General features: G+C 40.7%; 1 protein-coding gene and 1 non-coding gene across 2 annotated transcripts; both read right to left on the bottom strand.

Annotated features, from left to right (window-relative positions):
- Positions 1 to 2,556: 2,556 nt before the first annotated feature.
- XKRX (XK related X-linked) lies at positions 2,557 to 22,564 on the bottom strand. Its single transcript, XM_081794005.1, has 4 exons — positions 21,066 to 22,564; positions 16,260 to 16,528; positions 3,699 to 9,974; positions 2,557 to 3,656 (listed from the first exon to the last, which is right to left on the bottom strand). Exons 1-3 carry the CDS (start codon positions 21,398 to 21,400, stop codon positions 9,229 to 9,231), a joined length of 1,350 nt encoding a protein of 449 aa, XP_081650131.1. The 5' UTR covers positions 21,401 to 22,564; the 3' UTR covers positions 2,557 to 3,656; positions 3,699 to 9,228.
- On the bottom strand, positions 17,255 to 17,361 carry LOC145714713 (U6 spliceosomal RNA). The gene has a single exon (XR_014136932.1). It is a non-coding gene; the product is annotated as a U6 spliceosomal RNA (small nuclear RNA).
- Positions 22,565 to 22,765: the final 201 nt, after the last annotated feature.

The raw sequence follows: 22,765 nt of genomic DNA, 5'->3' as shown, positions 1-22,765 counted from the left end.
ATATATATAAATGAATATTATAAATAAAATTCTCACCTCTAATTCCACAATGGAGAAATAACAAATTAAGGTCTTAGTGTACATTTTACAGCTTTCAGACATTTTTTTTCTTCCAGACATTTTTCTATGAATACATATGCATGTCTTTAAAAAAAAAGACATTTGGACTATATTGTATGTGTTCTTTCATGGCCTGATTTTCTCTTGTTTGTGTGTGTGTACTATTATATCCTCTGGGTAATCATACTAAAGTATATCAAAACATTATAGATATACAAACATGACCTAGTTTAGTGCCCTTTCTTCCCACAGCGATTTCATTAACTTCAATCAGCCTTTTAATGAATATGTACCACATGTGCCAAAGGAATGGTCATCTCTGGTTTGAACTCCTGCAGCTGGTCTCCTGGCTTCTAGTTTTGCCCTACTCTAATCCATCCTTCACACAAACACCAAAATGATCTTCCTGAAATACCCCTATGTCACAACTCTGCTCAAAAACCTTCAAGAGGTTATGTACTGAATGATTCCATTCATATGACATTCTCAGAAAGACAAAGTATAGGGACAGAGAACAGATCAGTGGTTGCCAGGGGTTAGGGGTGCTGGGGAGAGTGTGACTACAAAGGGGCAGTGTGAGGGATTTTTTCAGGGATACTGGAATTGTTCTGTGTCCTGCTTGTAGTGGTGGTTACATACATTTCTACATGTGTTAACATTCATCGAGCTGTATGTACATTACTCCAGGATGTCAATATTTCTGTATATTTTTTAAAGCCTTCAATGATTCTCCATTGCTTAGATTCAAGTTCAACATTCTAAGCCCACATATGTAAGGCCCTCTGTGGTTCTCCCACCTCCCAGTCTACCTCTCTAACCTCATCTTTTACTGAGCCTCACCCCCCCAATACACACTATATTCTAGCCACACTACAACTGCTTGGTGTTCAGTGAAAATATGTCATATATGAACCTTGATACCTCTATGTCTTTGCTTATAATGTTTCCTCTGCTAAAATGCACCCCCGCCCACCACCACTGGCAACCATACTTATCCTACAAGGCCTACTTCAAATCCCACATCCTCTGTGGACCTTTCCTCAGCTCCTCAGTCAGAACTGAATCTCTCTTTCCTCAAGGTTCCCACAGGACTTTGCTTAGATCTCATTGCCTGACACCACCATGTATTACAGGGAAAGCCCAAGCAGAAGCAGGCTCCAATAATTAGGCAATAAAACTCCAAACCTCACTCAGAAGTATTCACTTAACATCAAGCATTTGCATTCCTTCTTTCCTCAGTGCCCAATGCCCAACTGGTTTCCAGGCCAGGTTACACCCATAGGATTTAGATTTACCCTGTTATTTACCTCCCCATCCTTCAAAGCTCAACTTCAACTTCATTCTCAAACACATTCCTGCTTTACTGCCCTGGTGCTGAATTCCTGGCTTGGCCCCCTAAGCACATGATTCTTTCATGCCACTCCCAGGGATGGTCTAGATTTCTGACCTATGCCTGTTCAATCCTACTCTCCTGGTTTGAAGACAAGGGAGCTTGCCTAGCAGGTGTGGGTACCTGGGGCTGAAGCCGGTGGGAGGAATGTCTCATTGGCAAGTGAGCCAATCCAATGAGGAAGAGCAAACTGGAGAGTCAAGTGAAGCAAGCAGAGGTTGGCAAACCAGAGAAGCAGAGCCAAATTATATCAAGAAAGCAAGGAATGACCGGAGCCCAAAGCCAATAACATGAGCGCGTATGGATGGCCAGGAACCTATAGAGCAGGCTAAGCCATAGGCTAGTTTGTGTAGTACAGATAGGGGACCTTTGCCTGTTCCCTTGTGTGTTATATGTAAATGCACCTGCCCCATTCAAAGAGCCAAAGATAAGTATAAAATACCTTCTTCAGTCCTACCCAGTCCAGACCATGTGACCCAACATCTATGGGATGCAGTGTGCTAGACTGGAAAGAATATAAGCTTTGAAATCAGAAAGACCAGAGTTCAAATTCTGGCTCTTCCCCTTATTAGTCATGTGACTTTGGTTCATCACTCAACTTCAGCTTTTTCATCTAAAAAATGGAGACAGATAGCATCTACCTCAGAGGGTCATTATGATGATGAAATGAAATTATGTAAATGACCCAACATGTACCTTGGTATCTAATAAGCACTCAACATGATAGCCCACTTTCTTCAAGGGCACCTGCCATATTTTGCCTCATATTTCTAGTTAGTTATATACAATACATGTCTCTCTCTCCAATCAGATCTTAAACTTGAAGGCAGATGGTGTGTGTGAGTCATTTTTTGCATATACTTATACAAAACTTAAATTTTACCAACTATTTTACACAAAAGAAATCCCCCTAACCCCACTCCCCAACCAGAGACCTGCTGGAGCATTTTTTCCAGTTTCCCCAACTACCATATTGTTTTGTTTTTACAAAAACAGGATCACTGTTAAAATATTATTTTCAAAATTTTTTTAACGTTTCATACAAATAGAGAGTGAGCATGTGTCAAAGTTTAATTTTAACTCACAAAGGAGGAAACCAGCAGGATGGCAAAGTTGACTCAAAGGAGAATTTGAGAACTGGTATTTTATAGTCAGTTAAAAAATAAAAAAAAATGCTAAAATAATATTGCTAAGTTAGAATTAAAGCTGATTAATATCCTACAGGGCAGTACAAACCAAAATCATGCTGTCTTCTTTAGGTGGATATATATTGTTGCATTTTATTGGTTTTACAGATTTGTAAAATGACTAATTTTGTGCTAAATTGTAATTTTCTAGACCTAGAGAGTCAGATGACCCTCAGGCCTGTTAGAAAATGCTCTTGACATTAAAGCATCAAATAATCATCTTTTCCCTTTGTATTAGTTTCCTAGTGCTGTTATAATAAATGACCACAAATTGTCCTGGCTTAAAAAATGCATTTATTTTCTTACAGTTCTTTCTTATGGTCAGAAGTCCAATATCCGTTTCACTGGGCTGAAATCAAGGTGTTGGCAGGCCCTGCTCCTTCTGGAGACTCTATAGAAGAAATCTGTTTCCTTGTGTTTTACAGCTTCTAGAGATGCATTCTCAGTATGTGGCCTCCTTCCTCCATCTTTAAAGTCAACAGTGTAGGTGCCTTGGTTGTTCAGTCATTTAAGCATCCGACTTTGGCTTAGGTCATGATCTCATGGTTCATGGTCTTAAGTCCCACTTCAGGTGAGCTCAAGCCCCATTTCTCTCTCTCTGCCCCTTGCTCACTTGCACCCTCTCTCTTTCTGAAAAACAAAGCCAACAGTGTAACATCCTCAATAACCCTGCCTCCATTTTCACATCACCTTCTCTCTTATGAGGACCTTTATGATTACATCTAGCACACCCACATAATTCAGGGTAATCTCTCCATTTCAAGGTCAAGATTAGCAAACTCAGTTCCACACTTAAATCCCCCTTACCATGTAACAGAACATATTCAAAAGTTGTGAGGATTAGGACATGGAGATCTTGGAGTGGGAGGGGCACTATTCTTCCTATGATACTCTTGTTTCCACATTTTGAATAATTTTTCATAATCTCAGCCTGTACAGTTTTTCAATTTTTTTCACCAATCTTTTCACATAGCACATACTGTATACATCTACCTCATTTTTTTAGTAGACACATAATGCTAGTTTCAGGTACACAACTTAGTGATTTGACAAGTTTATACATTATGCTTTGTTCATCACCACCAGTGTAGCTACCATCTGTCACCATATAAGGCTATTACAATATTATTGACTTATTCCTTATACTGTGCCTTTTATTCCCATGACGTATTCATTCCATAACTGGAAGCCTGTCTCTCCCTCTCTCCTTCACCCATTTGGTCCAATCCCCCACTCCCTTCCCTTCTGACAACCATCAGTTTGTTCTACATATTTATAGGTCTGATTCTTTTTGTTTATTCATTTTTTTAAGATTCCACTTATGAATGAAACCATATGGTATTTGTTTTTCTTAATCTGACTTATTTCACTTAGCAGAATACACTCTATGTCCATCCATGTTGTCTCAAATGGCACAATCTCATCCTTTTATGGGCTGCATGATATTCCAGTGTGTGTGTGCGCGCGCGCGAATAGATAACTTCCTTACCTATTCATCTATTGATAGACACTTAGGTTGCTTCCATATCTTGGCTATTGTAAATAATGCTGCAATAAACATAGGGGTGCACATATCTTCTTAATGACTGGAAAGCATTCCAACTATAGAACTGCTAGAATTTAATCATTTACTTATAGACGTAAATTTAAATTGTTACCAATTTTTCACTGTTACCAACAGTGCTGTCATGAACTTTCCTGCACATATCTCTTTGCACAACTGTGGCTATATTGCCATAGGAAAACATTCCTAGAGGTTAAAATTCTGAGACAAAAGTATGCCCATTTAATTCTGACAAATTGCCTTCCAAAAATTTGCACCAATACTTTAGTCTGATACCAGTGATGAGAACCAGTGACTGTTACCTCCAACATCACTTAAACTCAATATTTTGTATTCACTTTTGAGTCTTTCAGCATCTATAAAGCACTTTGAAATATCCACATATGTTTTCCTGGCACAAAATGAGTTTAATAATTGTTTGATAAATTAAAGGTCAGAACAACACAAATTCACATGCACAACTCAGAGAGCTTGTCCTAGCAACAATACAATGGTAACAGAGCTAATATGTGTAAATGTGCCTTGAATATAATATAGTGTTATTCAGATGTTATCTCTATACATGAAAATGTATTCTTTTCACACTTGGTTCCCATATCTCACACAGGTTGGCCTTGCTACTTCCCAGTTTCACATGGTGTGTGCTTTGTTGCCAAGGCTCATATACTTTTACTGTGCATCCCGGAGCCTCTAAGGTCTAAAGTGTGTGCTGGTCCTTCAAGAGGAAAGGCCTAAGGTTATGGGCATGTGTGTCCCCTGATGACAGTAATAAAGCCCAATGACAAAACTTTCAGAGAATGAAGATCCCCACTCTTGGGTAGGTAAATATTTTGGAGGGTCCAGAGTCATCTGCTTTTATACTAAGGGACTTTTCAGAAACAGAACTCCATAGGTTTAGATGGAATGTCCTGGTGAACATTCTTCTTCAGCTGCACACACCACTCTTTCCCTGGAAGGAGCCATCAACTCTGTAATACCAAGAATCATGACCTTGTGAGGTGCAGGTGTGAGGAGGCTGGCTGAAAGAGCACCAAATGTTGACCTAGGCTCTCAGGACTGTGACAGCTGGGGGAGGGACATTATTATTCAACATCCATATCCCACGGCCTGCTTTAGAACTAGGACTCAGCTTCTCAGAAGTAAGGGCAGTGTTGATAAGAAGAAGTATAAGAGAATAGGCTTTAGCATTCCCCTGCTATGACTGGTTGTTTTGAGGGGAAGAATTCATATTAAACTGAGTAGTAATTGCTCCCTCCAGCTTTATTCCCACGACCTGGATACGGAAGGTGTGTGTTTAAGAATATACAAGAGACAAAATCCTGAAACTAGAAAGGAAATGGGTCCATCTACCACTCTCCCCAGTGCTATCCCCCCACTCCCAATACCAACCTACAAGTACATATGAACACATACTCAATTTTCATTTCAGGCTTTTTAGGACTTGACCTTTTTCTCTCTAGAGTAAATTGAGTAGTTCCCCTTGATCAGGAGTGTTTGTAAGAAAGAATGCTTGATATGAACCCAGCCATATCCCAGAAAATATTCCTCAAACCACTAACATATTAAAATAACTCTACAAACGACCTAACAATTTAGAGGCTTGTGTCATGATTAAGAGTATAAGCTCTGGGGGCACCCGGGTAGCTCAGTCAGTTGAGGGCCTGACTTGATTTTGGCTCAGGTCATGATCTTACAGTTTTCTGAGTTCAAGCCCTGTGCTATCAGTGCAGAGCCTGCTTGGGATTCTCTGTCTCTCCTCCTCTCTCTGCTCCTCCCCACAGCTCACATGCACTCTCTTTTTCTCTCTCAAAATGGGTGATGGGAATTGAGGAGGGCATTTGTTGGGAGGAGCACTGGGTGTTGTATCTAAGTGATGAGTCATGGGAATCTACTTCCAAAACCAAGAGCACAGTCTATATACTGTGTGTTAGCTAACATGACAATAAATTATATTTAGGGAAAAAAAAAGCGTATAAGCTCTGGAGACTGAGTGCTTAAGACTGAAACCTGGCTCTTATACTAGCTGTGACTTTTGCAAGTAACTTCACTTTTGTATGCCTTGGAATCTTCATCTATAAAATGGGGGGAAATAGTACTTACCTCATAAGGGTTGTTTTGAGGATTGAATGCAATAAAGCACCATGCCAGACATATAGTAAATGCTTATAAAGTATTAGCTATTATTTAATTCACCTACAGTGCCCACAATTCTATGCCCATAGTCTTTAAAGAATTTGTGGAGCAAATAGACAACTATTAGTTTAATACATTTCCTTAACATGTTCATTTGCCCATACTTAGCCTACCGAATTTCCAATAATATGAAAAAGCTGTTGCTACAATAGACTCTTTTTTCCCCTAAACTTCATGGTTTTGCCTTCCTCTTCCAAGACCCTTTTGCTGGTCCCATCTCTGCCTTTTCTCCCACTCAGGAAGACTTGCCCCTACACAAATACCCTGTGTTACTTTAAGATTTCAAAGGGTAAAAAGAGAGTAGTCAATTAAAGAGGTATTTGCAGATGGGGGAGCTGCCTTGGTGGCTCAGTCGGTTAAGCGTCCAACTCTTGATTTTGCCTCAGGTCATCTCATGGTTTGTGGGATCAAGCCCCACATCAGGCTCTGCACTGACAGTGTGGAACCTGCTTGAGATTCTCTTTCTCTCTGTCCCTTCCATGTGTGCATGTTCTCTCCCTCAAAATAAATAAATAAACTTAAAAAAGAGGTGTTTGCAGATGTAAGCATTTCCCTTGCCCCAACACCATATTCTGAAACTCCTCCTTTTCCTGTGTATCTAGAAGATTGCTATGAAACAGAAAGGCCAGCACCTATAGGAGGTTCTGAGAGTTCATTTGCATAATGTATTATTACAATCTCTTCTCTTTGGGTAAGGACAGCAGGTTTTTCAGGTTGGAAGCTGATTCACACCCCTCACCCTGAACTCCCAGCATTCCAGAGATATTAGGTTACTGAGGCTGGGGAGGATACCTGGGAAAAAATATGTCTGGTCTAGTAGAAAGGCACATTTTTCTGCCCCATGTATCTCTACTCTAGCTCTAATTGGCCTGCCTGGCTCAGTGTGTGTTGCTGTGTTCCCATAGCACCTGTACCTTAAGAAACTGATTCACATGACTTTTATGGGCAAAATTATAGTTCTATACCACTTCTGATTTTAATGTAAGGGTATATTAACCACTGGGAAGAAATTTTTGCTTGAATTCCAAAGAGACAGTGGGTTTGTCTGGAGGCCTAATAGAGTCTTTCAAAATCACCTTAAACAACAAAGTCAGAAATAGGTCGTTGTCATAAAAAGCTGACACTGCTAAGTCCCTTCATCAGAGATAAAATGAGAAATTGGATTGAAAAAGAAAATATTCACTGCTCCAAAGCAAGTCACTTTACTCTTCCCCACATTAATTATCCAATCCTTTTAGCCCCAAACAATGGTTGAAGATAGGAAACCACACTAGACATGCCTGGAAATAGGACAATTCTGGCTAACAGCCCTGTTACGTAAAAGAGGGAGCTCCTCCACCATCATGTCCTGACATTGGGTAAAAGGAAGGGAAATGGCTAAAGATAAATTCTTAACATGATCCCAAGAGTAAAACTGGATGGGGATGAGAAACTTTAGGTCAGATTGTTTGCGGTTTCTCACAGCACTGTGGTAGCAATAATTGGGACGTGCTACTAGGAATTCTCACTTTCCTGGTCTGTGAGGGGTAAGCATTAGTTAGGTAAATGCTGGGATACCATGTCCCAATAGGCAGTGGTCATACTAACCTCAATTCCTTGGTTACTTTAGAGGCATCTGGCTGGCATTCCCATCAACATGCCCAACTGATAGGAGATGTAAACACCGAGACACCCAAGAAAGGTGGATGCATTCATCCACCAGGGATGTGGGAATGAGCAGAGGGTTGATAAACATTTACTTATTAGAAAATAAAATCCTGTGGGCAAAAACCAGTACCAATGATGATTTAATGTGATCTGGTTTCCCTCCTCTGCCTTTACTCTACCTTGGAGTATTAGCCACCATCCAAACCCCAAACAACATGAAGGTAATGTCCCCTTCTCTCTCTCCTAAAAATAAAATAACAACAAAATACTCAGAACAGTAGGAGACACAAAGCAATCTTCGTTTCTCCCATACATTAGAAACATTTTCAATTACAGTTCACCTTTTCTGAGATCCACATCAACTAGTAAAACACCAAGCGCACAGAAAGGCCAGTTTGGAGGGAATTCCTGAAAATGAGGCTCCAAGTGAGAGATTTTACTCAACCACTCCATTCCATAAGCTGGAAGGAGGCCTATGCAGATCCATGAAAAAGAGTCATTCTGGCTTATGCCCTGAAGGATCCTACTAGGCACTCCCTCCTCAGAGTGTGCCTATGAAGAGCCGCTAGAAAAGAGAAGTTTTTGATGAATGATCACTAGTAAAATCCTGATGGAGAAATAACTTGTTTGAGGAGCGGCTCTTTTAATAGTGGGGGTTTTCTTTTTAAACCAGAGTTTCTCCTTGGATTTTTAAAAAGCCAGCCATGCTTACAGTTACAGGTTCCACATTAATCAGCCAGTTTCCTGGGAGGTACTGATAGCTAGCAAGTTGTCACAACCTCTTATCAGTCAGGATATATTCTAGTGGGATTCTGGGCTTTCAACCATAGGAAAGCTCAGTAATGCCTCAAGCAAATGAACAGAGCTACAATATCACACACAGAAAGCCTAAAGTGCTTGGAGATAAATTATCCCCAAGGGCAGCCAGACAACTGACCTGGGTGGGAGGGGTGTTAACGTATCCTCGGCCCTTCTAGGTATATAACAGCTACCCTGGTTTCCAAACATAGCAGTCAATCTTAAGGAAATAAAACCTATCTGGGAGCTGCTCTTTCTTCTTATAGGTTTACCAGAAAATTTAAGAAAATGTCCCGGTGGGTACTCATCTATGAGCCTCATCCTCTCCTTCAATTTCACAGTTGCTCTTGGCAAAACCCAACCTATCCCCAAATACCCAGAAGATAGAATCAGACAATGCTTTGCCTTGCTTCAGCATCACAGGATGGTTCTGAGTTCTCAACCCTGCCCCGGGGGTTCTGGTGGCAGCAGACACAATGGAGGTAGTCTACTACATTGTGGGTAAAGAGTGATCGCAATGGGTGCAAGTACTGGAAGAAAAGGAGCATGAAGCCAATGGAAATCAGATAAGCAATGATGAGCTGCAAAGCAATCAAGGAATGACAGTAATTCAGCAACACTTTCACTCCAAAGAACTTGAAAACCAAAACCATGATCACATTTTCTACCAATCTCACAATATAGTGCAGACCCATACGTCCCCAGTTCTGACCTTTGTCAACAAGGTCCCTATCTGCCAATTTCAACTGCAAAGCTGACCAGCAAGAGAAGTTGATGCCAGCATAGAGGACGGTAATAGAAATCAGCACCACCAGGGTGCCGACCCGGCTGAAATTTTTCTCAATGTTATTGGGCATCTGGGCACCACTCCTCCAGAACTTCACCCAAGGCTCAAAGAGGATGATCAGGAAGTTAAGCAATAAGAAGGGCACAGCTTTCAATTTTAATGTGGCTGAGAAGAGCACCAGAATCACGAGGCGGGAAGTGATCTCCAAGGTCCGCCAGATGGTGATGCAGAGGACTTCTAATGGCCCAAGGCGAATCTTGTATTCATCATACTTGATCTGGATAGCCAACATATTGCAGAGGGTAGCCCCATAGGTGACAGATATCAGGGAAAAGACCATTAGCACAGCTGTAAAAAACAAACAAACAAAGAAAAAAACAAAAAATTGACAATCAGACTATGTTGGTGAAGCGTAGACTCTGACCCAGAGGTCTGGAGAGGTCATAGGTGAGACTTGAGGGCCCAGTTAAGAGCAAACTCACGTATGAACACAGCTATGTTAGCACAGAAAACAGCATGCACAGGGGTGCCTGGGTGGCTCAGTCAGTTAAGTGTCTGACTCTTGGTTTTGGCTCAGGTCATCTCACAGTTCATGAGATAGAGCCCTGCATTAGGCTTCATGCTGACAGTTTAGAGCCTGCTTGGGAGTCTCTCTCTCCTCTCCCTCTGGTCCTTCCTCTGCTCAGGTGTGCAAGCTCTCTCTCTCTCAAATATTAAACAAAATTTTTTTAAAAAGAAAACAGCATGCACAGAAAAAAATGGGAATAAACTGAAATATATATTTTTTGTGATAGGTATTATACCACTTTTAAAAATCTTTTTTCTATTTTCTAAATTTCCCACAATGAACACACACTGTAATACTTTAATAATCATCTAAACATACAAAATGAACTTTGTAAAGTTTATTTATTTCAGAGAGACAAAGAGAGCCTGAGTGGGGAAGGGGCAGAGAAAGAGGGAGAGAGAATCCCAAGCAGGCTCTGTGCTGTCAGCACAGAGCCCAACATGGGGCTCAAACTCACGAAACTGTGAGATCATAACCTGAGTGGAAATCAAGAGTCAGAGGTTTGACTGTGGCACCCCACAAAATGAATTTTTTAAAAACAGTGGATCCCAAAACTAGCATTGAGAGGTCACTAACAAAAGAAGAGCATATATAAAGGGGATAGGGCAGCATCCACTTGATGAAACAGGCTTTTGAGCAAACAATGAAGGCAGAAGTTCTGAAAAAATCCAGTCCTAGGAAATTCATGGGAGTGCCTTTGATTATAGATGTCCCTTCTTTGGCATACATCCTCTTTAAGGAACTAATTTTGTATGTGCTTGTAGAATGTCAGAATGTATACTGGAAATTCCATGAAGGCAGAAAAGATCATGTCTATTTTGTTCACTGCCTATATCCTCAGAGTCTAACATACTGCCTGGAACATAGTAGGTGCTCACTGTTTGTGGAATTAATGAGGAATTCTGAGTTTAGAAAGGCAGCATAACATATCTACAATTAGAAGCCTTTGGTTCAGCTCTGTGAAAGCTGTGTGAAAGTCACTGAATATCTATGTGCCTTAATTCCCCAATTTACTGAGTTACTCTAGAATTGCTTGCATTAATCATCAGCAATATCAATTTATCACCCAGGTGCTTTGGTATATTTTAGGAATCTCCAAAATTCTACCAGAGTGGTTTAAAATTAAAAAAAAAAAAATCATAGCCCATAACATCCATACGACTATATAGAATTGGCCCTCAAGGGTCAGGGTGCTCCATAACTTGCTACATGAAGTCTCAACTATAAGTCACACAATGGCCCTTTCTTTTTACTCCTTTCTATCAAAGAATACCAATCACTAAGAAAAATCTAGTACTCTCAAGGAGAGTGAGAGGCCTGAGGGGTAACTCATCCAAAAAAAAAAAAAAAGCTGGAACTTTCTGTTCCCATAAAAATACTGGATCCAGGAAACTGGAGGCATGGAGATGTCAACTTAATCTGCAAGAAAAGTGAAGACTTCCCCATGGAAACCCCAAAAGCAGCACAGCTTTGTTTCCAAGATCCTTTTCAGCTCTAAGTAGAGTGTTGGAATCTCAAAGATTGGAATGAGAGACTCTCTTGAAGTGTCTACCCTTAGCCTTATTTTTATTATTTTTCCATGTTTATTGAGATATAATTGACATATAATATTGTATTAGTTTAAGGTGTACAACATAATGATTTGATATATTCAGCATTATAAACCACTCTTAGTCCCAGCCTTAAGAATTGATGCTCCTTGTGGACTTGGGAACATCAGAGTGTATATACATCTAGCTAAGTGTAGTGATTCTTTCCCTTAAATTAAAACTCATTTATTGATAGTAATGTAATACAAGGGAGAAAGCCTGATGCTTCCCATAAATGTAAAAACACCTTCCATCTGTCTCCCTACAGATAGACTCACGCCATAAGATATCATAATGCTGTTAGTGAATTTGCTCATCTACACTGATCCAGATGGCCTCCAACAGAAAAACAGATTAGAAAAGGGATAGCAAGGAGAAGACAGAAGAGTGGATGAAAATGAGGAAAATGAAACCAAAAAAACTGGTTGCAAAACCTTAAGAGATGGTACTGTCAGAAATTTTTTAATAGGAGAAATCACCAAAGAATTTAAAACAAGGCCTTGGAGAAAGTTTCCCTTATATTCTTTGTATAGTGATATATGACTAGAAACATGGGTTCTGCAGGCAGACATCCTGGAGTCCAGTCCAATCTTTTCCAACTATTACTTATGAAACCATTGGGAATTTGCTTAACCTCTCAGGGACTCTCTTTCCTCATTTGTTAAAATGGGGATGACAATAATTATATCACAGGGCTGTTGTAAAAATTAAAATAATCACTTATAAAGGGTTTAGAGCAATGTTCAGAACATAGTAAATGCTATCTGCTAGCTCCTATCATTATCATCATTCCCTGTTTCCAAAATGTGTAATACATTCATTTCCCCTACTTAGGCACTACCTGACACTTAGGAAGTCAGGTGATTTAAAAATTAATGGAATACCTAGAAATAAGCCTTACAAAAATGTGCAAAACCTACAGGAAGAAAATTATACAACTTCACTAAAGTACATTTCATTACATATTTTTTAATGTACTTCAGTAAACTTGTATAGTTTTCTTGCTATAGGCCTTGCACACTTATGGTATAGATTGTGGTGATATTTCACGGATGTATACTTATCTCCAGATTCATCAAAGTGGATAAGTTTAAATAGGTAGAGACTTTTGTCAATAATACCTCAATACAGTGACTTAAAAATATTTAACAAAATGGAGAGATATATCATCTTCTAATATGAAACCAATTGATCCTGTAAAGATGTAAATTCCCTCCAAAATAACCTAAATAATTAAATGCAATCCCAATATACAGTCTCAATGAAATGTTGTTTTTTCCTTTTGTTGGTGTTATTGTTTTGCGTTTTGGTGGGAGAAGTGACAAATTGATTGTGGAAATTCATCTATTTGGAAGATTAGGCTAAATTGACCTAACAGGAGCTGTTAAAGGCCTTTGTAAGAAGTACACACAATCTAAAACAAGGAACTTAAATACATAAAAATTTAATACTTCAGAAAGCCAGAATATATAATTATATTGTGTATCTTATATGGTGTGTTGCACATGTATGTCACACCTTTTACATGTATAACATGTACATGTACTTTTAAATCATTTTTTTAATGTTGGGGCCCCTGGGTGGCTCAGTCGATTAAGCGTCTGACTTCGGTTCAGGTCATGATCTCACAGTTTGTGGGTTCGAGCCCCACATCGGGCTCTGTGCTGACAAGCTCCAGCTTAGAGCCTGAAGCCTACTTCGAATTCTGTGTCTCCCTCTCTCTCTGTTCCTCCCCTACTCATGCTCTGTCTCTCTCTCTCCTTCAAAAATAAATTTAAAAACATTAATGAAAAAAATTTGTAATACAAAAATTAATTTAATATTTATTTTTGAGAGAGAGAGAAAGAATGGGAGGGAGGAGCAGAGAGAAAAAGAGGGAGACACAGAATCTGAAGCAGGCTCCAGGCTCTGAGCTGTCAGCACAGACCCCGATGTGGGACTCGAACCCATGAACTATGAGATCATGACCTGAGCCAAAGTCCAACACTTAATGGACTGAGCCACCCAGACACCCCAATGCACTTTTAAAATGTATATATGTACACACATATAAAACATTACACAAATGTATACATACACATTTATCTACAGCAGAGAAAGGATTAATACCAGAATAAGAAAATAACTCCTACAAATTAATAAGAAAAAGACAACCCACTAAAAAGTGTCAGTAAGAACATAAACAATTTAAAGAACACAAGAACCAACCATGAAAAGGTATTCAGCTTCCCTCACAATTTAAAGCAAGTGATTTAAGTAGTCAGTTTTTTAATTTTATAATTATACAACTAAATAATATTAAGCTTAACATATAAAGAAAAAGCACATTCATACACTACATGTGGGAATATAAATTCATACAACCTTTTAGGAGGGCTCTCTGATAAAATTCCAAACATGCATATCCTTTCACCCAGTACTTCTATTGCTAAGAATTTAGCCTATGATGTCTCATTCCAGTACACAGATACTTAGAAACATCTTCACTGGAGCAGTTTAGAATTAGAAAAAACTTTTTTGAATGGAAAAATTAGAAACAAACTTTAATCCTACCAATAGATTAGGGAACAAGAAAGAATGGTCCAATTCATATAAGGAAAATGTACATTATATATGCATATATAAATAACCAATAAAGAAAAATAGATTGGCATACTTTTGAAAAAGACATGTTGCTGAACAAAATGATTAATACAGTCCTTTTTGACAAAAGTACATAGATGTATATATTGTATGTATGTTTATATAGTAAAAAAATAAGTCTGGAAGGATGTATACTGAATAGTTAACAGAGATTACCTTTGGGGAGCAAAATTACATCTGTTATTTCATATATATATTCTGTGTGGTTTTGAATTTCTACTATAATCATGTCTGATTTTTTAATTAAAAAATAATGACTAAAAACAGTAACACATGGTCATAGTAAAAATTTTAAACTATATACATTTCAAACCATATAGAAGGATGTAAAGTAAAAGGTAAAAGTCAACGGACTTCTCATTTTCACTGCCCAGAGGTAAATGGTTTCTTGCATATCTTTCCAGAAATTTTCTATGTATATAGGATTACTTGTAGGTCAATTGGTTTGTGCATGTATTACTTTTGTAATGTATACATATTTTAATTAGATGATTTGATAACCTTCAAAATTCTCAGGAGGAAAAACATCATCATATCCTTTTCACACTACTGTCAATTCTAGGTATGTAAAAACATCAAGACCAACAGAACATCATGAACAATTTGTAGTGGAGAAAAAGACAAAAGGGAACAAATTCCCTCTTTACATTTATTTGCGACATGGGGCTTTGCCACACAGGATCAGTATCTAATAATGAGGAAATGGTTCAAAGCTGTACCCACAGCTGTACAAGCTCCAACCCAAGCAGATGAAGCTAATCTTGGGCTGTTAAAACTCATTAACAGTACTTTATCTTGACTTTGAAAACACTGACTCACATTTCCTCCTCTCCTAGAGGTCTTACTCATCTCAGGAGCCCTCTTTTACAAGTGGAAAATTAAGACTGTGACCTCTTGGGTAACTTCCTCCCCAAATCACACAGAAGGTCAGAACTGGGAGCAAGCCTCATTCTCTTCAGGATTCATTCCACACCCCTTTTCCTTCTCCCCACTGGAGTGATGACATCAGTGGTTCCCAAATGCAGCTGCTCAGAATCAACTGGGGTATTTAAAAAAGATACAGATTCCTGGCCTCCCCACAGAGAGTGAATCAGGTCTGAGTAGGAGATATAATTTTTTTAAAAAGGGGCTTTCATTCAGCAATATGTTTTCTCATGATCAGTAATATTTGGGAAACTCTTATTAAAAGATGACCATCCCTAAAGCAAATCAAACAAAAAAAACCTTAGTATAATTTAAACACCCTGGGCTAGGGAAAATGTCCTACTGAGTTCTGGTATTATCAGCTTCTTCTGGGCCCAGAGAGAGTTTATCTGTGGCATTGTTAGTCTAAATGGATTACCCCAGTTTAAGAATGTGGGAGGCCTAAATGTCTGGCTCCTGAAGTTCTCTAACAGTGCTGTCCACCAGAACTTTGTGCAATGGTGGAAATGTTGTGTAATACCTGTGCTGTCCAATACAGTAACCACTAATCACAGACAGCTAGTGAACACTTAAAATGTGGCTAGTATGACTGAGGAAGTAATTTTTTTTATTTTTCATTTTAATTTAAATAACCACATGAGGCCAGTATATTAGATAGCTCAGGTCTGAAGTTCCTTTTTTTATTAAAAATTTTTAACGTTTATTTATTTTTGAGAAGAGAGAGACAGCATGAGCAGGGGAGGAGAGAGAAAGAGGGAGACACAGAATCTGAAACAGGATCCAGGCTCTGAGCTGTCAGCACAGAGCCCTACATGGGGCTCAAACTCACAGACTGTGAGATCATGTCAGGTCTAAAGTTCTAAGACCCCTGATTTAAATGGAGCCCTCCCCTCTCCTGACCCTACTCACCTCTACCCAGGGGGACCTCTGCAGAGATCAGAGTCACATAGAGCTGATAGGTCAGCTGGGGCACTGAGCCCAGGAAGGCTTGGATCTGTGACATACGTTTGTACGCATTGCGGTGCATAGCCAGGGTCCGGATGGAGTGGCCCACCTCCCATTCTATCAGCACCTCCTCGCCACTTATTAGCATCTTCTTTCGGGTGAGGCTGACATAGGGCTCCTCCTGCCCCTCTTTCTTCCACAGTGTGAGGTACTTAATCATGGCCTCCAAACATCTGTGGAAGTAAAGCATCACAGGCACTTAACTAAAGCTGTCCTGGGAAGGAAGACTGTAGTAGAGGTGAGAGGTGAATAATACATAAACTCGGGGAGTTTGTGCTACTTTTTACCATTCCTTTTTTCCCATTCTACCCATTTGTCATGAGTCAAAGAGTTGGTCATGCCTTCTACAAGTTACTTGAGTCTAAATCTTTTTTTTTTTTTGTCCAGTTGGTCATCTACTGACTTAAGAACACCATTTCAGAGTGGGGTTTTTTTTTTTTTTTGAAGATTTAAGGAATTGCTTTGTCTCAAGAACAGGTATATGGTAGGGGAACCTGGGTGGCTCAGTTGATTAAGCATCCGACTTCAGCTCAGGTTCTGATCTCACGGTTTGTGGGTTTGAGCCCCACAGCGGGCTCTGTACTGACAGCCCAGAGCCTGAAGTCTGCTTCAGATTCTGTGTCTCCCTCTCTCTCTGCCCCTTCCCCCACTCATGCTCTGTCTCTATCAAAAATAAACATTAAAAATTTTTAAATAAAAAAATAGGACTATGGTAGAAAAGTGCCTTGAACACAAAGATATTATGTAAATAATGTGGTGAGAGAAAATGATAAAGTTTTTTTTTTTTAAGACTCTGTGGGTGATTTTTTTTCCTTCCAAACTTTTAAATTCTAGCCAGTTAACATACAGTGCAATATTGATTTCAGGAGTACAATTAAGTAATTCATCAATTACATACAAAAAATATGGAACGCTTCATGAATTTGCAGGTCATCCTTGTGCAGAGACCATGCTAATCTTCGTTGTATCATTCCAATTTTAGTATATGTGCTGCCAAAGTGAGCACAATGATGAAGGTTCTTAAAGGCCCTGGTTTTCATAACACCTCAAGTTCCTGAGGTAAAGTTTTCTTTATGCAAAGCATTTACCTCCATACTTGGGGCTTTTGAGTTCTGCTTTTTTCAAGACAAAGCTGACAACTATAACTATCTTGCCAAAACGTCTTACATCTAGAAAACACATCAGCTATACAGTGATGCCACTCAATAACAAAGGTACTTAAAAGACTTGACAACTCAGAACTGAATGTGCTACATACCTAGGGAACATCAAAAGCTCTAAAAGTTGCTTCAGGGGGGCCTCTTGACCTATCTGGTGCCAAAAGCCTTTTAAACTTCTTTCTTTACAAGAGGAAAACATCCTTATGAGAGCCTACCAATCTTAGTGATAAGTGTGATAGTGATAAGACCATATTTCCTGCTGTATCCCTCCCATCTCCCCCATGTAAATCAGAAATCTTTAAGCAATTCTGATGTGGTGAATAGAAGAAAAGCAACTAGAACATTTTGTTTCAGAACACCTTAGTTATCACTTCCTCCACTCACCCTGACAGGAATGGAAACTGTGGACCATTATGATAAGAACAGCTATGGTGAAAATTAAGCCATCTTTCCTGATTGAGGGCATGGGTTGTATTTATCTTACCTACCACACTTACCACATGGTGAGTATTTGATCAATTTTTTTCTGAGCAAATGAAAGAGTAAGAAGGAAGAAAAGAATGCAGGGTGAGAAATGATGGGAGGAGAGGATGATCATAATGGCAATGTAATTTAATGGAAAAAAATAGGCTAAAGATGAGCTCAGAGATTTATATGCTTTCTAGGCCTTTGGCTCCCAATAGGAAGGTTTGGAATATGTGCTGGCTGCCATTCTCCACAGGATCCTTTGAGACTGGGGCATATGTGTTATTCTGAAGCATGATGTTTCAAACTCTAAAATCTGGGAGAGGAAAAGATGGAAGGAAGAGAGAACAGAGGAGAAAAAAGCTAAATGCGTTTCCAACAAAAGATTTTAGATTTTTAACCAAGGCTCATCAGTGCTATTCCTTAATAAAATATTGGGGGAGGTAGTGACACAAAGCATTCTGTTTATGCTTCTAAAGGCTATTTACTAGTTTAAGTAAGGGTGTTCGCCTTGCTTCTAAGCTTCAGTAAATTAGAGTACATTTTCATTTTCAGAAGTAGCTTTGCTTTTCAGATAAGGGAGCCAGGCCCTCTAAATACCTCCCTCCGTGTGCCTAATAGCACTAATCAAGTTCCTCTCTACCAAAAAGTAATTTGCCTTGAAAATAAGTATATCAAGGATACAATTTACGAGCTTTTAATATTTCTTCCCTGCTGTCAGGTTAGCTGAGATTATAAATGCTTTCCAATCATTTCTAGTGAAAGCTAAGTAACAAAAGTGAAATACAGTACACAATACTCCAAATGGAGCGTCCACATCAAAGATGGCTTGGGAGCCCACAAAGCAAAGGAGGGAAGTCTAAACTATGGACTGGGGCAGGACTTGCTGAAATTTGTATCTTGACAGTGCTTGATCTGTTAATTCAATATATTGCATTTGAAAGAGGAGAGAAGAATGGTTTCCTTGCACCTCTAGTGACATCTATAAATTTCTTTGCCAAGTTCAAGATGAGGTCTGTTGCAGCTTACCTTCAAAGATTTAGAATTGGAAAGGACCTTTGGATTCCTTAGTCCGAAGGTTGCATATAGGTCAGCTGAGTCACATCTCACCAACAGCTATGGTTTGGCCCATACATACATTTTTATGTAATGAGTCAAATTACCAAAATTTAAAATGATGTTTCATATAATATCCTGTCTTGGAATCTCCTCCTGAAAAGTTGGGGAATCTGGAAACATTGTGTCTAAATTCTAACAGTGTAACAATGGGTTGGAAATGTAGTGCAGCTGCCTCCTTTAGGCAAATCATGCAGACTCCAGCTTGCCACTGCTAGTCACCACTCTATACTATTTCTCTAACACTGAGATTTTGTTTTCCTTTATCATCACACATTGAAGCTACTGGTTTTCCCATACTTGGCCTGCTTCACTCATTTATGAGACCTGCCTGGCCCCTGTAAGCATTTGTCTTTGAGACCCATGATCTAGCCCAACCCATTTATGGTACAGATGAAGAAACTGGGGCCTAAGGCATTTTCAGAAACTTCACCAAAGCCATGCAACTGGTCAATGACACAAGACTAGACTCCAAGCCACTGGAATTCCAGACTACTATTTCTGCTGATATCCAATATTTTCTCTAATGGAGCCTGATCAATCCCTCCTTGAACATAAATTGATTTAAATTTTTTTTAAGTAGGGGAGTTCTATCCTTAAACAGTTTCACACTGTGTTTAGTTCTGTAATGATGAAATATCTTCCCACTGCAATTACATCAACACTCTGACACATTCTTCAGCTGATTGCAGGTTTCTGCCTCTCTTGCAATCAAGACAAACCTTGTCCATTCCTTCCTCCTGACTTCATAAGTTTTGCAATGTCTCCCTACCTTGAAAATCTAATAGCATCCAGATGAGACTGCTGACACAGATGCCTGTCTCCTTAAGATAAGGCACATTCTCATCCCTTCAAGGCAATCTTAAATGGAAAGACTTGATACTATTATATTGCACTACAGTATCCAGATGGAGAGATGGACTATCTTTCTTTGCCCCCTCTAACCATGTACCTTTATTGCAGAAATATACAAAGTGAGAAACAGGAGACTGATGAACCAATACAGAAAATGAACTACAGGGTGCCTGGGTGGCTCAGTTGGTTAAGTTTCCGACTTCCTTTGGCTCAGGCTCAGGTCATGATCTTGTGGTTCATGAGTTCAAGCCCCACATCAGGCTCTGTGCTGAAAGCTCAGAGCCTGGAGCCTGCTTTGGATTCTGTGTCTCCCTCTCTCTCTCTCTCTGCCCCTCCCCACTCATGCTCTCTTTCAAAAATAAACATTTAAAAAATGAACTACAATGGGTTGGGGTACTAGACGACCACAAATAGCTTAAAATATTTTCTGGATGTCAAATAACTCTGGAAAATTTGGAAATGGCAGCAGCACCAGCCCAAGCAGCTCAGGGTAAAGAAATTGAGTGTGAGATCCAATTTATAGAGTGTTTTAAAAGGCAGAGTCAAACTAACACACTCTGAAGTTACGGCCCGTGTGCACAGGTTGACCTCATCAGCTGGTCCTCCCGATACCAATTTTCACAATTCAAATCCAAATAGCAAACACTAATGAAGTCTCATCAGTGGTACTGTACCTGGTTTTACAACATAGGTACATGGCACATGTTCATTGCGGTGGCATTTAAGGTTTCAGATAAAGTTTTTTTAGATGGTAGGCAGGGAAGCCAAGAGTGGAACGGAATGGGAGAAATGATTAGATCAGAGACACAGTTTCAGTCTTGTGAATATTAGCTTCATCTTTCTCTGCATAAATCGGGTGGGGGAGAAATTCAAAAGTTGCTCACCGGGGTGCCTGGATAATTCAGTCGGTTAAGTGTCCCACTTTGGTTCAGGTCATGATCTCCCAGTTCGTGAGTTTGAGCCCTGCATCCAGCTCTGTGCTGACAGCTCAGAGCTTGGAGCCTGCTTCAGATTCTGTGTCTCCCTCTCTTTCTGCCCCTCCCCCACTCGTGCACGCTCTCTCTCTCAAAAATAAACAATTAAAAATTTTTTTTAAAAGTAAAAAGTTGCTCACCTGACAATAGGTCCCAAGAGGATTAGATGCATAAACAATGATAGCGGCTTGTCTTTGGCCAGATCTCTGTGGACAAAAATGAGGGTCAACTGGACCATAATGGATGAAAACATAAAGAAGGATAAGGTGTATGTCATCCAGTAGGTTTCACTATTCTTACGATAGATTCTAACCATGTACAAGGCAGATGCAGCCTCCCCACAGTACAAAAAGGTAGAGAAGAGGATGCCAAATGGAAAGGTAAATCGGGGGTTGGCCCCACGGATGACATCTTCCTCCAGAGATGAAATTGGATCCATGTTAGGCTCCTCAGGAATTTCATAAACTCGGTCCATTGTCGAGGTTCTGAGTGTTGCAGTCTGGTCTTCAGAGCAACCCCCACCCCACCCAAGGGAACCCTGTAGCCACTGCAGTCCAAGTATAGGTGAAGAGAGCTGTCAAGTACAATTGCAGAACGGAGATCTGTTAGAGCAAGAGACCCCTCTTCCTAGTCTCAAGTTACACTTGTTGGAGTCTGAGATGGTGAGTCCAGAAGTACCACTTTGAACTTGACTCTTCATTGGCCCAGGATTCCAATCGTCCACATACGTGCTGTGAAACCTGGACAAGGCAAAAGCAAGCATTTTAGCGCCCAGTCCGAAGTCCAATTCCAGGCACGTGAAAGGCCATGGGGACTGCTGTTTCCTGTGCCGCTTCTTGGCGCAGCCCCCCCAGGGAGGGGGGTAGCCACTCTGTCCGGGCACCAACACTCGGCAGCTACTCCGGACGAATCCTGACCAGTATGCCCTCTCAAACCGGCCGAGAACTGAACCAGGGCGGAAGAGCGGGTGCAGCCTGAGCGTCCCTTCGGGGGTTTATTTCAGTGCCCAGGTATCCTAACCATCGCTAGGCTCTGGTTATTAGCTTGCCTGCTCGCCGGCGCTCTCTCCAGGACCTGCGAAGAGTCGAGGGTACTCGGGCGGACTCCACGGATTCCCCAAGCCCCGCCCCCAAGGCAGCTAGCAGGCCGGGGCCCGAGCGCAATGTCCAATCTCCCAGGAGAGAAGCAGGGTGCGCGCGCGCGGTAGGATCAACACAAGGCTAAACGTACTTCTTTTCTACAGAGAAACTTTGCTAGCTAGAAGCACGACGTGCGGGACGCCAGCCCCGGAGGGCAAAGGCAGATGTCACCAAACTCTTGGGTGCCGCCTGCCGCTGGGGTCCTCCCTGGTCTGCAGTTCTAGCTGCGGGAGGTCGGCAGCTTCTGGAACTCAGGCAATTATGGCGGGGGCGGGCGAGGTGGGAGGGACAGCTGGGGCCGAGCAAAAAACCAGCCTGCGAGTTCCAGGGCAGGCAGCCCAAGGATGCGCCGGGCGGAGAGGCGTAGCAAAAAAGGGCTTGGGCCAGTCTTCGGAATTGCTTTCCACCACGAACCCCGGATCCCAGAGGGAGCCACAGCTTTCCTCTTCCCCAAAAACAGCAGACGCCCACTTCTACCCCGCCCTCCCGAACTAGCTCGCTTGCACACTTGCTCAACTCACGCTGTTAGGCAGGTGCGTCTCTGTCTGCCTCAGGGTTGAACTTCCCTAGGTCCTATTGCCCTCCAGATAATATCATGGTGGGGTGGGGCGGAGGAGACCTGAGAGGCAATTGGGCCATAGTTTCCTTTCTGGGCAAGACTGTGTGCAGCAAAGGTAAGATAGAAACAGATAGTGGGGTGT

Source organism: Panthera onca, chromosome X (genome assembly GCF_046562875.1).
Source record: "Panthera onca isolate mPanOnc1 chromosome X, mPanOnc1 haplotype 2, whole genome shotgun sequence".
NCBI lineage: Eukaryota > Metazoa > Chordata > Mammalia > Carnivora > Felidae > Panthera > Panthera onca.
Note: the sequence above shows the minus strand (reverse complement) of the source record. Positions and strands in the feature narration are given on the sequence as shown.

Coding starts and splice junctions, on each gene's coding strand:
- XKRX (XM_081794005.1), bottom strand. CDS start 21,400: ATGGACCGAGTTTATGAAATTCCTGAGGAGCCTAACATGGATCCAATT. Junction 16,529..21,065: donor CTCTTGGGACCTATTGTCAG/GTGAGCAACTTT, acceptor TTACTTCCACAG/ATGTTTGGAGGCCATGATTA. Junction 9,975..16,259: donor AGAGGTCCCCCTGGGTAGAG/GTGAGTAGGGTC, acceptor TGTTTTTTACAG/CTGTGCTAATGGTCTTTTCC.